This window comes from Pomacea canaliculata, linkage group LG12 (genome assembly GCF_003073045.1).
Source record: "Pomacea canaliculata isolate SZHN2017 linkage group LG12, ASM307304v1, whole genome shotgun sequence".
Classification (NCBI taxonomy): Eukaryota; Metazoa; Mollusca; class Gastropoda; order Architaenioglossa; family Ampullariidae; genus Pomacea; species Pomacea canaliculata.
In genome coordinates, this window is record NC_037601.1 from 676,091 (window position 1) to 693,258 (window position 17,168).

The following is a 17,168-nucleotide window of genomic DNA, read 5'->3' on the forward strand; positions in this document are numbered from 1 at the left end:
CTTGCGAAGTTCTCCGCTGTTAGTCTCGGCGAGCCGTAACAAAGAACGTGACTAAACCGGAAGCTTTCTTGTATCATGCCTCGTTTTAGCAGTTAGCTGGAAAAATATCGTCTGCCAGCTGTCCAGGGATATTAGTTTGTGATCACACTTATCTGTTCTGTTTCTCGCTCTCTCTCACGCACATAGAATGTTGAAAGAACTGTGGTGGACATATAACTGCGCCTTTTTCATGGAGCTACATTGAAACTGATGCACAGATAGTAAAGGCAGCGAGATTAGTGCAGTGCACCTGTGGTACAGGAAGTCGCGCAGGCCCACTTCCTCTGCAAGGCATCCACAGAGTGCCATTCCCTGCTGCTGTGAGGGTAGCCTGGCAGAGAGCTGAGATGGCGGTGACCACTGTACGCCTGGTGTCACCTGCCCAGACTCCGGCAGTCTGACTGCGTCCACTGCGAGTCTTAATTACTTCTTTCGCCCTCCCCCCTTCCTCCCAAGGCAACATGGCGTCACCACCAGCAGGCGGGCAGGTTGTTTCCGCAGTCTTGTCTTCCTGTTGGCTGCCGGGTGCCTCCCTCACCCACTTTTGAGGCCAAGTAGCGGGTCGGGAAGGGTCGCGACCTAATTTCAGGCGAAAGCGTAAGTAAGGTTACAGGAGTGTTTCCTCCCTTTCTACTGATGGCAGGTCAGGGCTGCCGTAGGGAGGGGGACACCTTCTTGGCTGCAAGCGTTTGGTCGGAGACACGGGGAAAGCCCTCGCTAACGTCCTTGTCTCTTGTTGCGCCCTTACAGCTCCGTGTCCAGCTTCTGGCGGTGACGTGTTGGCCCCATAGCTCGTCCCCTTTGCCGGGACGGATGTCAAACGACACGCGCCGCCAAGTGGTCCTCCTCCCAGGTGGGGACGTCAAGGTCAGTAGCCGGAAGGGTCGGCACGTGACTAGCGGTGCCAATCACTGTCCTCACTTACTGTTAACCCTCCTGCCCATACACCAAGGGGAGACTCGAAGAGTTGGGAAAAGCTGGCTACGCGAAGTAACCATGAAGTAACCAGGTGAGTGGACAGCAAAGGAGGTGGCTCCAGTAGCGTGCGGCATGGCAGTCACACCGCGGACTTCCGCTGACCACTGGCCCCCTGGTCTCCTTGTGTCACTTACGAAACAAACAGTACCTCACGGGTGAAACGCTGGAGCTGCAAACATGCTACAATCACCTCGGTTCCCACGGTACTTCAGTACCCAAGTGCTCCCAAGATGCTGAATACCTCAGTCCAATCCCTAAAGTGCTTCAGTATTGCAGATCTCACACAGCAAAAGAATGTGGCTGACTGTCTTGTGTCTCATGGTAACATAAGCGTCCTGTCTTCCTGTCATACAATATGGTTAAAGCTACTACTACTTCTTGGCTGCTGCAGCTTCCTTTCCTTTGGTGTAGTAACTAACCGTGGTTTGTGTGATGCTTCACAGGGCGGCGGACTGGTTCAGCTGCTTCATTCGGCTGATGCAAGCAGTACTCCTCCATAGGATGACCTAGTTAATGAGACAGAAATCGTTGACCGACCTTTGTAACTGCATGTTGAGAGCTTTGTCCAGACTGACCCACATCTGTGGTGCTGGTAGACACACGACTGACCCACATGTGTGCTGCTGGTAGACACACGACTGACCCACATAACTCTGTGGCCCTCAGTCCATACAAAGAAGCTCGGGCAGCAAGTGTCTGGCCTACAAAAACTCGTCTCTCAATGAATGCTGACATCTCAGGCTTCCTTCCCCTTTCTTGTGACCTGGCCCCATAACCTCGTGGGTAAAGTGCACGAGCCTAGACACGAACAGTGGCGTCGTCAAGCTCCTCCATCCCTCCACCAACCCTTGACCGATGTCACCGATGTCTGTCGCCGACTCTTCCCAAGGGGACTGTGACCTCCAGTTATTGACTGGGGCAGCGGGTAACCCCCAGCTGCCTTCTGGGGCACGTTGGTGATGCTCCCACGGTCTGCAACACGCTCCTCTTCAACAGCCTGACCTCTTGGACGGGTCGTCAGACATCGTCACAGCCCGCGAGCTGCTCAGTGGGGACACGATAGGCGGCCATAGCCTGCGACCTGCTGTGCTGTCAACATTGAGCGGACACTGTCTCGGTGCTGACCGTTGACAGCAGAGCTGGATGTAGGGCTGTGCGTGTGTCTGTAGGGACCACAGGGTCCGGTGTGAGGTGGCCTGAGGCCAGCAACTAAACTATCAGCTGCGTCATCGTGAGCTGCTGTACTGTGTCGTGTTTTCATCCCACAGATGTTGTAGTCACACACGTAGGCTGTTCACAGACAGGTGACATTCTACACTAGCCCCTTAGTCTCTAAATGGTCACCAGTGCCCTCTCCTCGTGTCACAGTCACGTCACGTGACTTGTTGCAGTTGTTCATGTTGGTCGCAGCAACAGCTCTTTGCTGTGGGTGTAAGAAAGCTCCAGACCTCCAGCTGTCAACTGACACTCAGTGTCTATATCTGTAGTCTGTGTCTGTTGTCTAGGCTGAGTGCATCATCAGCGTGTGTCTGTGACACACCAGGAGCGCGGGAGGTGAGAGGAGAAGGGTGGAGTGACCTCGCCTGCTAGCATACAGATGTCACCAATGACCAGCAGTCTCCGGAAGGGCGGGGGGAATAGTGTTTTACGCCGTGCCAGCAACAGGCTATATCACGGCAAGCAGCCAGCCCTGTAAACAGATGTCAAGTGCAGAGAAAGAACAGCGTGCCCGAGACGGGAAATGAACTCAGGGCAGCCAACCTTCACTGTATTGGTGACAGGCGCTAACCGTTGCGCTACCGGACCGCTCGTCTCCGGAGGGAGCCGAAGGGCTGTCGGTCAGATGCTTGACAGCAGTCTTGGTCTGTCCTTAGTTACTGCCTCTCCAGTCTTTGTCTCTGCTCTGGGGGAGGGGGTTGTTTGGTCGAGAAGAGGGGATGGTGACATGCGTAGCAAAAAATGTGGTGTACCGAGAGTGTGTCGGCGGGTACGGACAGCTGTCGGTCGTGAGGTCAGCATCACACCCAGGCCTCACTGGACTCGCATGCACACTCCAAGTAGAAACTTCGTGTCTGGTCAAAGGCGTTCTCTCCCTCTCATTCTCTCCTCTCCCCCTCCCCACCCAGGGACCCCCGACCTCAACATCAACCCTGTCAGATAAAGGAGAGTTGTAATGGCTCAGACGAGGATATACACACATTGTTGTTGTTACAAAGTCCGTCATGGTCAAACATTATTTAGTTCATAGACACACACACTACACTACACACTACACACCAGTCTCCTGTACACACACACACTGTTGATGTTACAAAGTCCTGATGGTCAAACATTATTTAGTTCATAGACACACACACACACTACACACACACTACACACCAGTCTCCTGTACACACACACACACTGTTGATGTTACAAAGTCCTGATGGTCAAACATTATTTAGTTCATAGACACACACACACACTACACACACACTACACACCAGTCTCCTGTACACACACACACACACTGTTGATGTTACAAAGTCCTGATGGTCAAACATTATTTAGTTCACACTACACTACAACACGCCATCTCTGAAAACAATTACGTGTAAATACTGAACCTTACTATTCACGTGAACACAGAAGGTTACAATCACACCAATACAGCAAATCACTAGTGACGTGAACACAGGAGGTTACAATCACACCAATACAGCAAATCACTAGTGACGTGAACACAGGAGGTTACAATCACACCAATACAGCAAATCACTAGTGACGTGAACACAGGTTACAATCACACCAATACAGCAAATCACTAGTGACGTGAACACAGGAGGTTACAATCACACCAATACAGCAAATCACTAGTGACGTGAACACAGACACTTGCTATTCACGTCACTACCAAAAGTCACTATTCATCTCAAAGACAGTTTTTATTGTTTGCGAGTTGTTTCCGGGTGTTTGCTTGTAATAAGTGTGCGTGAATGTGGCTACAAATATTACAATAATGATATATTTAGGCTTAGCTACCTTTTGTGAAATGAGACTTGAAGTAACGTGACCATATCTGTTGAGCTTGACTTGGCAGCTTCACTACAGTAAACACTCTCCTCCCACAGCCAACGCTACCACAGCCATCGTTTAGCCCTCGGTGTGTACGACAAAAACATAAGTTAATTGTTGAAGATGCATCCACCTCTCGTGACACAGATATCAAGCTATGGTTAGGCCAAGCAGTCAACTACAGGACCTTTGTCAGACTAGCCGTGCAACTAGCCACCAAACCTCTCGCTGCCTGTCAGACTAGCCGTACAACTAGCCACCAGACCTCTCGCTGCCTGTCAGACTAGCCGTATAACCAGTGCCTGACGACTATCTGTATCACTGTCCCCTGACGAGTAGGGAGGCAAATACTAGTGGCTCATCCCTTTGCGGCTCCTGTACATTTCACGAAAGCAGTGTGTGTGTAGGGGTGGGTCGGGTGGGGTGGTTACAGAGTGGATCTGGGCAGTGGCAGTTGGGGCGGTGGAGGCGGCAATGAGAGACAAGAGCCTGTTAGGACACCAGCGCTACTTCATGCCTAGCAAGTCTGCGGACTTGTGGCCAGCGTTTTCTGGACCGTCTGTGCTGCCGTCCTCCAGTTCCTGTCTGGCCTCTTGTCGTCAACACGTGTCTGCGGGATGCTTTGCCTTCCTGCTCTTGTTTTTGCAGGCGGTCTTATTCCCCCACCCCACCCCATAGGTTGTCCTCTTAGCTCTCCACCACCCCTCCACTCCCATCCCCTACAGTTGCCGTCGCCGCTGACGTCTTTTGTGTCGGGCTGTGTGGCTGGATGGCGGGCCTGCCTGGTGATGGGTCACTGAGGAGGCTGCGCAAGGTGCGAGGCCACTGTGGCGTAACTGTAGAGAAGTTTAAACACTCTCTTCATCCCCAAGATCCAGACGATAAGTAAGCTTTCGATTGCCATGTTTGAACAAGTCTTTTCCACCTTTGCAGGCTTATGCGATTTGGCTATTACACGCAAGGCTGAATAAATAATGTGGAATAATGCAGGAATTGTGCCCTGCTCTTGCCTTCTTTCCGTCCCTGGCCCTAGGGGTTTCCCGGACTCTTTTTGCATCTTTATCTCAACATCAGCCCAAGCAGCCGCCCTGGTCTCGCAGCACCAGCAGCATCAGGTCGCAGAAAGGCGAAATCCTTGCTGACTGCGTTGGGCAAGAGACTAGTGCCAGCGACTGGTCCGCCATTGTGAGCGTGGTGAGTGGTAGTCAGTACGGTCCTGGTGTCAGGTGGGTACTAATCCTCCGGACAGCACTCCCACGGTCCCACCCCTCACCCCACACTGCAAGTCTTGCCTACCTGCCCGCGTACACCGCTCAACTTCTCATAAGCGAGACGATCTCTTGGTTACCATGGCGACGGGTCGATGTTATAGTCGGGGTCAGAAGGGGTTTGCGCGCTGTTGTCTGCTGACCACAGCCAGGTTATCTGTGGGTGTCGTCGTCAATGTATGGACAGAGAGAGAGAGAGCTGGGGCCATCCGGTGGGTAAGTCATGGCTTGTCACCTGTGAGGAGTTTCCCACTCTCAGACACAATTATTGGTGGGAGGGGCAGGGAGGGACTTATTGACCGGCGACAGCGAGAAGTGCACGTCAAACATCATCTACATCCCTCGTGCTGCACAGCTGTGAACTATGAGCTCCGTGATACGTATCGGTATTAATGATAGTGGATAACACATAGCACTGATAACGGTAATAACAATTCTGTTGCCATGGGTTTGAGCTCACGCATGCAGTCAGGAGAGTCCAGCCTGTCTCCCGTGATGTGACCTCTGACCTACACTCCTCTACCTTTTCCCATCCCTTTGGCAAATTGTCTTGTGATGATTCGGATTTGTGTGAGGTTTGTACCGCTGGTTGGATGCACTTTACTTTGCTGCGAAATCTACTCACACACATCGGATACTCTTTCCGACCTGCGCGGCTTTGAGGTCGTCAAGATGGCGGTGGCTAGAGTTGCTGCTGCTGCTCGCTGTCCGTCCCCACAGCGGTCACGTGTCGCGCTGCCGTTGGTGACCTGACGCAACCTCTGTGCTGTGCAGGGCGGACACGCTTCCTAACGACGAGTAAAGGTGCAGCCGTCCATCCCGCACTCTAACGTGGGGTGGGGGTGAAAGGTCAGCCTGACCTGTGGCCAGTAGCCCCGCCCACTAACGGGTCTTTGTGACGACGCTCACCTGTGGCACGCGGGAGAGCGCTAGGAATGCTGGGATATTTATTTTCTGCGGAAATAACGTGCTGTTGACGACGTGTGCACCGTGCAGCACACCTGTTACACCTCCTCCTCTACACCTCCCCGCATCTCTCCGTTTCTCTGCACCAGGCAGGGCCGCCGAGAGCCAGCCCGGGCCCCGGGACAGACGACCTCTCCGGGCCCCTTGTACTTGAAATCGTAAATTATTTTCCCAGTATATAATGTAAAGGAGAAGAAGAAAAAAAAAATCCACTGACCAAGGCCGGGCCCCCTTGACAGCCGCGGGCCCGGGTACACCAGACCCCCCTGTCCCCCCCCCCCTCTCGTCAGGCCTGGCACCAGGCAAGACAATAAAATAAGAGAAGGAAGCTTAGGGGGGAGGGGATGATCGTACTCACGAGCAGGGCCGCCGAGCGCCTTCACGGGCCTCCGGGCCCCTTGTAATTGTGACGGTAAATTATTGTCCCACAATATAATAATATGATTACAGTTGCATGGTCATACATTAGGACACGTGCACTAGCATATGCGTGACTGCATCACAACACAGACGTGTTTGCACGTGAGTGTTGGTAAGTGAGGAAAAGCGACATCACAGGAGCAGACGTGCAGCACCCTGCTCATAGGAAAATGCCCACAGTCAGGAATGCTACGTCAGCCTCTCTTTACAACAACAGGGGAATGCACTGACCCTTCACAGCGCCACCTCTCGTCAGTCGTACCTCGGCTACATGAGTAAAGTTTACCGCTTGTAAGCAGCACTCGCACCAGGCCACGTGCAGAGAGACAGACAAGAGAAAGCAGCAGCAGCGTGGTCTAGACGGGATGCGAACAGCCCACCCTGACTTTCACTGGCGAGTGTTGCGCGCCCGACCTCAGGCTACAGTGAGTGACGCGTAGCTGCCAGCTCGTGACGTGTTGCCAGGTGTGGTGGGGCGCGTGCTGCCTGTCACACATGCAATAATCCGCGGAGACACTACAGGATAGGAAACAAATCCCTATTTTGTTGTCCGCACAGTTGTTTGCTTTTGTTTTGCTTTTCTTCCTGATTAGGAGGTCAGCAATCTTCCTCTAACATCACACCGTACATGGAGGTTAGCGCCAGGCTGTGACGCTACTGTCAGGTGTAGAAAGTCAGGTGAGCCAGGCTGTGACACTACTGTCATGTGAGCCAGGCTACGGCACTACTGTCAGGTGTAGAAGGTCAGGTGAGCCAGGCTACGGCACTACTGTCAGGTGTAGAAGGTCAGGTGAGCCAGGCTGTGACACTACTGTCAGGTGAGCCAGGCTGTGACACTACTGTCAGGTGAGCCAGGCTGTGACACTACTGTCAGGTGAGCCAGGCTGTGACACTACTGTCAGGTGAGCCAGGCTGTGACACTACGGTCAGGTGAGCCAGGCTGTGACACTACGGTCAGGTGAGCCAGGCTGTGACGTCACAGTTGTGTAACGCTTGCACCTCGGTGCACCACGTGTCAGTCTGCACGTGCAGCACACAACATGCACAACGTAGGTGTGTCGTGCAGCCAAGTGCAGTGCTGCTGACACCGGTGTTTAAAGGGATGTCGGATTGTGATGTAGGGGTCAGGACCCTCACTGCCACCAGCGCGGGCAATGGAGTGGCTGTAATACCGCGAATATCAGAGACAGAGATGTGGTCAGTCCACACAGTCCTCCATGTCCCTCCCCAGTCCCAGCAGCTTCACATGTTCCGCGCATGCCCAGTGCTGATGTCGGACACGAGACCTGACGCGCTCAATTTTTATGTAATTATTTGGAAAAAAGAGATTGACCTGACAGCTCCGAGCATAACGGGCGGTGAATCCTGCAAAATGAGACAGAAACAAGGAGTGCAGAGCGCTTTCTACTTTAAAAAACTTGCAGTTTATTTATTTTGTGTCAAATTCAGCTCGTCGTGTGCACTAACATGAACAACTGACAAGAAGAGGCGACCTGACACATCGCAGCCAACGGCCAGGAAAGGAGAAGACACGGTCCACAGAAGGCGCTAAGTCACCTGCTCCTCCAATGTAACGGCTGTGTAACCTATCGGAGGAGGAGGGAGATGGAGTACGTGTGAGTGGGGGGAGGGGGATCGTCCCCTTACTGACTGGTGACGACTGCTAAAAAGGGGAGGAGATGAAGAAGCAGCGCCACTGAAGGAAGAGAGGGGTGGGGAAGTGGAGGGGAGTTGGGGGGAGGAGCGCGCGCCCCCTTGTCAACAGTTACTCCGGAACATAAAGGGAGGAAGACTAAGGAGCGGCCGCCAGCCTCCTGACAAGATGCCGCTGTTTGCTGCTGACGTCTGCTGCTCACAGGCGGCTTGTGGAGGGCAGGGCGAGTGCGACTAGCAGTTGTACACACTAATGATGATACAGGCCGCCAGCCGCGCTAATCCTTGCGGCACAGCACGACAGCAGTACAGTAGTACGGCACGACAGCATGACAGCAGTACAGCATGATAACAGTACAGTAGTACGGCAGGACAGCAGTACAGTATGATAACAGTACAGTAGTACGGCACGACAGCAGCACTGCACGACAGCACAGCACGACAGCAGTACAGTAGTACGGCATGACAGCAGTACAACATGATAACAGTACAGTAGTACGGCACGACAGCAGCACTGCACGACAGCACAGCACGACAGCAGTACAGCATGATAACAGTACAGTAGTACGGCACGACAGCAGTACAGTAGTACAGCATGACAGCAGTACAACATGATAACAGTACAGTAGTACGGCATGACAGCAGCACTGCACGACAGCAGTACAGTAGTACGGCATGACAGCAGTACAACATGATAACAGTACAGTAGTACGGCATGACAGCAGCACTGCACGACAGCACAGCACGACAGCAGTACAGTAGTACGGCATGACAGCAGTACAGCATGATAACAGTACAGCAGTACAGCATGATAACAGTACAGTAGTACGGCACGACAGCAGCACAGTATGATGACAGCACAGCACGACAGCAGCACAGTATGATGACAGCACAGCACGACAGAAGCACAGCATGATAACGCACGCACGCACACACACTGAGAGAAGATGAGGGAAGTATCGTTCACGCGCATGTCAAGCCTGCCCGCTGCTGTCCAGTGATGTTCGCCATTTGTGTGAGGAGGGAGTGCAGCAACATGACTGTTCATGTGTTTGTATATGGCACTTAACGTAGGTCTAGAGCTGTGTAGCTACAAACACAAGTGAAAGCTTATGTAGTGTATGCTAACACAAAATAATAATAGAAAGTCTGCGCATGCGTTACACGTCACCCCTGCGCATGCGCACTGTGTGAAGCACGATCTCATCTCCGCAGATTTCGGATGGCTACAGCAGCAGACAAGCGCCTCAAGCAAAGGCTGGGGTGGTGAAGGGGTGGCTGGTAAGCCCGTTATCTCTCGTACCCACTAGCCACCACCCCCCAACCCCACAAGGCTACAAATGCAGCGAGACAGAGACAGACACACACAAACATGAAGACGCACCTTGCCCGGCTCTCTGTCGAAGTTGACGAACTCCCGGGTAGATACCCGATCTTCTGCACGGTCAGACCAGGCGTTGGCGGCGAACTGCAGCTGGAGGTTGGTGCCAGTCGCCACGAAGGCCTGTGGACAGAAGACACGTGACATGAACGACAGACTGTGGACACACGTGTCACATGAACCACGGACTGTGGACACACGTGTGACATGAACGACGGACTGTGGACACAAGACACGTGACATGAACAACGGACTGTGGACACACGTGTGACATGAACGACGGACTGTGGACACACGTGTGACATGAACAACGGACTGTGGACACACGTGTGACATGAACAACGGACTGTGGACACTAGACACGTGTGACTGACCGCTGTACGCGTGCTGCTGCTGACTACAGTAACAAGCACAGAGCTACATTACAGGATGTAACAGTCTGTGATAACAATAGTCACTACACTCACTCACACCTTCTCTCTCTCCCACCAGTGGCGTAGGACCTGGGGGGGGTATAGGGCTGTCCCCCCCTCACAAAAGATTGCGAGGAGATTGTGGACAAAGTAGGGAAAGGGGAGAGGGAGCGAGAGACAAACGTGTGTATGTAGGAGGTGACAGGATAAACAAACATGGTTTCCCCGTGTAGCGCGCGACGTCAGGGACAAGCAGCTACTGGACAACTTGAAGACAACAACAACACAAACACAAACACAAACACAAACATTCACTACAGACGACAGGTGGGTGGGGGGAGGGGCACTGACAGGCAAGCCTTGCCAGTAAGTCATGTGACTGTAAATGTTGGTGGTGTTGTCACCATTACATCATTCTCTGTGCTTGTGACAGCAGTCAGCCATGGTAATGAGTCTTACTTCCTGCTAGGTGTCGCTCTGTCGCCGGACACTGACGGCAGCGTGCATGGGGATGCTCCGACCCTGTGTGTGAGTACAGCGTCGTGACCTACATTGCAGCCTTCATACAGCACCGTGACCTACATTCGCACAGCGCCGTGACCTACATTGCAGCCTTCACGCAGCACCGTGACTAAGGTGACCAGACGTCCCGCTTTTGACCTCGTGTCCCGCCTGCTAATCGGGCAGGACGCCCAATGTCCGCTTTCTGGCTTTCTGGCAAGTCCATCAAATGTCCTGGTTGTCTTTAAAAATCACTTTTTTCGGCGTTTTTAGACGGTGACGACACCATCATCGGCACGTGTCCCGCTTTGGCCCCCGAAACGTCTGGTCACCTTAACCGTGACCTACATTGCAGACTACTTCACACACACACAAACAGCACCGTGAGTAAGATTGTTAGTGAGTTAGTGCAGTGGTTCTTAACCTGGGTTCTATCGAACCCTAGGGGCGGAGCCTCCACCACGGAGGTCAAGACACACCCGCAATTCGTGATGACACTAAAGAAGGGTTCGGTGACTGTGCAGATGAAACTTGTGGGTTCGGCACCTCAAACAAGGTTAAGAACCACTGGTCTAGATGCTGCCATTCTGTAGTCACGCCCTCTGTCCCTGTCTGACTGAAGCTGTAGACTAGTGTAGACATTCACACACTCCAACACAAGCAGACATTCACACACATGGACAATTCACACACACAGAGACACACGCACTGACAGAAACACATTCACACTCACACAAAGTACGAGGGAGGAAGACAGCGACTGACAGATGCCGAGATGAGCGGCGGGGAGAATGTTTCCCTGAATAAGTTGGTTTGTCAGGAAAGGCAACTGAGGTCACGGTGTGACCCCGGAAGTGAGAGAGTGCACGTATATGAAAGTGATCAGCGAGATGGGATGAGAGTGTGGGAGTAGAGGGGGTAGGATGTCCTCGCTCTTACTGTCACCTGCTACGTCGGCTGCTGCCTGCTCCTCATTCCATCAGCAGTCGTGTGAACATCCCCTCCCTTCACACTTCATTGTTCTCTCTCTCTGTCTGCCCGTGTAGCAAGATAGAACTTTGAGCAAGATAGAACGTTGAAGCGAGGCATGCGAAGAGAATGTACCGAACCTTACAAGAAATAAAATACTACAAAGTTACATTTAACAGTTGATAAACAAATGAAACTTTTAGATTCAAATTATTATAGCTTGCAAGTGATGTGGATAGCGGACTATTTTTGTTTGATATCACTGCGCGAGTGGGTGTTTGATCGTCTGCTAAACAGTAACTACACGTCAAATTTAAATAAAAATAACATGAAAAAGCTAAACACATAAAACTCACGATTTATTATTGGTTTTGATTTAGAAAAATACCACGAAAATGTCTGCTAATCCATTCAACAACACTAGTAGATCCATAGTTTCTACGCATGAGCACACCTGCCTCAACGTCGAATCTTGCTACACGTTCTATCTTGCACCCTGACCCAGCACTACGTCACTGCGAGTTGCCATTCCCATTGGCCATCAGTTACCCACCTACTGCTCTACCTCCCTCAATGAGTCGTTGTTCCTTTCCCTCTTCCTTCCTTTTTATTCCGGGTCTTCATTTCATTACTTCGTCTCCTTTTCTCTGTCACTCAATGTCAGATGTGTTGGACTGATGTGTTTGTCTGAAGTGTTGGAGTACGTTTGTGTTTGTCTATGTGTCTGATGTGTTGGAGTACGTATGTGTTTGTCTGAAGTGCTGGAGTACGTATGTGTTTGTCTATGTGTCTGATGTGTTGGACTGATGTGTTTGTCTGAAGTGTTGGAGTACGTATGTGTTTGTCTATGTGTCTGATGTGTTTGTCTGAAGTGTTGGAGTACGTATGTGTTTGTCTATGTGTCTGATGTGTTTGTCTGATGTGTTGGAGTACGTATGTGTTTGTCTGAAGTGCTGGAGTACGTATGTGTTTGTCTATGTGTCTGATGTGTTGGAGTACGTATGTGTTTGTCTATGTGTCTGATGTTTTGGACTGATGTGTTTGTCTGAAGTGTTGGAGTACGTATGTGTTTGTCTATGTGTCTGATGTGTTTGTCTGATGTGTTGGAGTACGTATGTGTTTGTCTATGTGTCTGATGTGTTTGTCTGATGTCTTGGAGTACGTATGTGTTTGTCTGTCACAGGTAACACACCCGTAGTAGACCGTCCTGACGACGACAGGTATCACAAAAGTAAGATCACAATCTCACCCGACAACAGGTAGCACACAGGTGACGCACTGTAACGTGTAGTCTGACGACAGGCGCCACACAGATGGCAACCCACAGTATCCTGACACTCCGACAGGTAAGACACAGGTGACAGACCGTGAGACCTCGTCTGACGACACACGGGTACTACACAGGTCACATACCTGAGCACCTCGCCTACAGACAGGTTCAATAACAGGCCGTAGTGGTTACCTAGCAATCTGGCATCATGTTCTCTACCCATGTTCTTCCTTGTTATTCTACCCGAACTCAGCAGATGGGATAGCCAAGGACAGCAGCCTAAAACCCGGTGTTCACGCACCCGCGACATGTCCACCCGAACTGTTTTACCAGCCGTTATTATATAGTTGTTACGCTTTCCATAACTTCACACACACATCGTAGATGCAGCGGAGTTCCACAGCGGCTAAATATAGCGGAGTTCCACAGCGGCTAAATATAGCGGAGTTCCACAGCGGCTAAATATAGCGGAGTTCCACAGCGGCTAAATATAGCGGAGTTCCACAGCGGCTAAATATAGCGGAGTTCCACAGCGGCTAAATATAGCGGAGTTCCACAGCGGCTAAATATAGCGGAGTTCCACAGCGGCTAAATATAGCGGAGTTCCACAGCGGCTAAATATAGCGGAGTTCCACAGCGGCTACATATAGCGGAGTTCTACAGCGGCTAAATATAGCAGAGTTCCACAGCGGCTAAATATAGCGGAGTTCCACAGCGGGCACCAAGACCCTGTCCCCTGTCCGTGGATGTGAACCACACGCGATCAGAAGGTCCCGACACTCCAGGTGACACACAAATATCTGTTGCCTGCTTTCCTAGAAACCAATGTTTTCTAAAAACCACAAACAAAACCGACCTTGACACCTCAAACCACCCGAGACATCAGCCTGACGACTCCCACAGTAAAGCTGGGACAGCAATGTTACAACGGTCAATTGATGGTCTGGCATTGCGTCCTAATTAACATCCTTTACACCTGTTTCAATGAACACACACTTAGCACCTCTTGAGAGGAGTGTAGAGCTTGGTGACAGTTGTTGGGACAGCCACGTCACACCTGACGACTACACCTGTGTGCGCCACCCGGCCGCAACTTTTGTCTTCTCACCAACTGGGCAAAGTCTGACCCCCCCCCCTCCCAAGTCGTGTATTTGGTCTTGGTTGTTGTGACCAGACCCTAGCCCTCACCCCAGCCCTCACCCTAGCCCTCACCCCAGCCCTCACCCAGCCCTCACCCCAGCCCTAACATCCACTAATAACAAAACCCTCTATTTATCTTTCTCGACATAACGAGCAAAAATAATTCCTATTGAAGTCGAGATCAAAATACCAAAACAAGAAAGGAAGCAGACCACACTTTGTTGTTTTTTAAATAGTGACTAAGATGGAAATCGAACCGATGACAAGGTGTCTCGTTCGTGCCACGATGCTCCCGTGACGTCATGGTGACAGTGTAAGTGTATCATTGTGACGTGATCCTCCAGCCGCCAGGACAGTGGTCACCACAACAGCCTGGGGTCACGACCTCTGTGTGGCCCTGCTTTGTCTGCACTTTGCACTTGACCTTTTTTGAAGGGAGGGGGTAGGGGGAGAGGTATCGAAGTCGGTCGTTTCAAACATTAACAAAGTACCCGACTTCGCTTTATTCATCCACCCGGAAAAAGAGAAATTTGTTTGGTGCTCCTGCTGAATGGTGCTGAGCAGTGAGCATGGTGTGCAGTCGGCCTCGTCACAAGTCATTAATATCGCAGTTATTGTGAGTATCATTACTCTCCTTCACTGAACAGTTTTATATTTCCTTGTATTTATTGTGTAAGTGTTCTCTGTGTCCGTGTGTTCAAGCTTGTCTGGGTGACGTGTTGATTGTGTACAGTTACAATTTCTCGTGGAGTCAATAAATCAACAAAATGTCAAATTATAATTTGTTTGCTAAAGTTCTTGCTCTGGGTGGCACCGGGTGCACGGGACACGGCTGGCTCTGTGGAGAGCGGCTGGTGACTGTCACGTGACTGGTGTCGTCGTGTGCACCACACCTACATGTACAATGATACAATGTCGGCATTCGCTACACGTCTCGCCCCTGGTCAGCTCTCGTCTCGCGACATTTTCCGCCGCTGTCGCCATCTGGCGGGCGTGTGGGCTCTGCTGAGTGAAGCCCCCTTGCGCCAGGCGGGAAAGAAGCCCCACATGGGGGGGGGGGAGCATGACACGAAGTCGTCTAACGACTGGCGGACACCACGACATCTGTCACCTCACCTCGCACTCTGCTGGCTGCATGTGACGTCACAGCGGACTTTGGGAGCGTCACATCTGTGTGCCCCGGTGCACACTGGGCTACTACAGCCCGCACACGTGACTGCATCACAGCCAACAAGTCCCGAGTGTCACGTCCACTTGCTGCAGCGCCATTACCGTTACACACTTCCTCTGTCACGCACGGTCAAGCGTGTCGCGCTCCCTCACAGTCACTGCAGCTTCACTGACGCACTGCATGCCGTGTGAGGTCACCCGATGTATGACATCACCACACGTGACACACTTGTCGCTTGCTGACCGCTAGACTCCCGGGGTTGGAGGAGGGCCCCTCGTGGTACAACTCGCTCCGGTCCTCAGTAAGCCCCTCGCTTTGACACTTGCGGCCTCTTACCGAGGGCGTCACGCCACGCACACCTAAGGCACGTAACAGACATGCGCACAGACGGAGACTGAGGGAGACAATCCGATCTTGCTCCTGATGTCTGAAACAGAGAGGCCAAGCTTTTGCGACGATCCACGTGACGGCCACTTCAGGGCGGCCCTGCAGTCACGAGACTGAGGTCAAGTCACGACACTGCTGACGTCATGGTGTGCATTTTAGTACTGAAGGTCAAGGTATGTAAACGGGTACCTGACTTCACGGTGGGGGATGGGTACAGCAGCGAGAGGGAGAGGAGGGCACACCCTCCCCCCGCACCTTCACAAAGAAAAGCTGTCCTTGAGAAACGTCGGGGTTTCGAACCCCTCAGTGCACAGCCACCGACAGACGGAAGCGACCTCTACCTGTATGAACCGTGGGTGGAGCAGCCGTGGGAAGTGAGGGCTGGGGGAGGAGGAAGCGAGATACATTCCTACACTTGCAAAGGTGGCGCTGCGACAGGACAAACCACTTGGTAGCAACAGCTGTTCTCCCCTCCCTCGCCACCTACACACGTCACCCACACACGTCACCCACACACCCCGCTACTGCTCACTTAACGCCCCCCCCCCTCCTCCTTCCCGTAACACCTTCCCCGGGCCAGCGCGGTGCATTGTACGCGGCTTATTTCTGGCACTGAGGTCATCGTGCGTCACGCGCGCTCTAGCGCCCCATTGGCTGTCAGTGCTAATGACTGGGCACTGGGGGTCAGGGGTCTGCTGGTAAGCACTGCACGTCACTGGCGATACACTGACTAGTGGGTACTGTGTGCAATACAGTGTGCAATACAGTGTGCAATACTGTGTGCTACACAGAGAGAGAGAAGCAGCTGCTTACATGTGTGAGAATAGTGTGTAGAGATATTGGAGCTGTATATATATCTGTTGGAATGTGTAGAGAGATTGGAGCTGTATGTATATATATCTGTCAGAGTAGTGTGTAGAGACAGTGGACTATATATATATATGTCAGAGTAGTGTGTAGAGACAGTGGAGCTGTATATAATCTGTTGGAATGTGTCGAGATATTGGAGGCGTATAGAGGCCCCGCCTACATCTACTCCGCACTATCGTATACCTCCCACTCCTTTGCCCCTTGACCCAGTAAAGCTGTGACTTGAAAAAGAGGGAAGGGATCTGGGGAAAACCCAAGGTGACCAAGAAAAAAAATTCTAATTACAAATCATTTAGAGCAGGGATGCACAACCTACGGCCCGCGGGCCATATCCGGCCCGCGACGCGGTGCCATCCGGCCCGCGAAACTTCGGCCCCCAGTGCAGGAAATCGGCATGTTAGTAATAAAAGAAGACCTAAAAAAACGAAAAAAAAGGAAGAAAAAGTATTTATCCCCACGTAGGGGCGTCTCTCAATCTTTTTTTCGATGGACGAACATTTCGATTCAGTGCTCCGACTTGGTGTCTCTACGATGAGGCCGGATATTCAGAAGTTGGTTTCGGGAAAACAACTTCAAATATCCCACTAATTACTACATAATTAATGGTAAGTACAACTTGTTTCTAATAAAACATGTTATCTGCTCTATTTTTTTTCTTTTTTGTATTTTTGCGGCGAAGTGGCCCGCG

At 51.7% G+C, this 17,168-nt stretch overlaps 1 protein-coding gene across 4 annotated transcripts in view; it reads right to left on the reverse strand.

Annotated features, from left to right (window-relative positions):
* LOC112576460 (core-binding factor subunit beta-like) overlaps positions 1-17,168 on the reverse strand; it is a 55,514-nt gene that overhangs the window by 27,238 nt on the left and 11,108 nt on the right. For 3 of the 4 annotated variants that reach the window (XM_025258898.1, XM_025258894.1, XM_025258896.1), the window contains exon 3: positions 9,763-9,882. In XM_025258898.1, the coding sequence (XP_025114683.1) occupies positions 9,763-9,882 (120 nt within the window). Of the gene's footprint in view, positions 1-289; positions 827-9,762; positions 9,883-17,168 lie in introns of those variants that run through there. The other variant, XM_025258897.1, reaches the window with a different exon arrangement.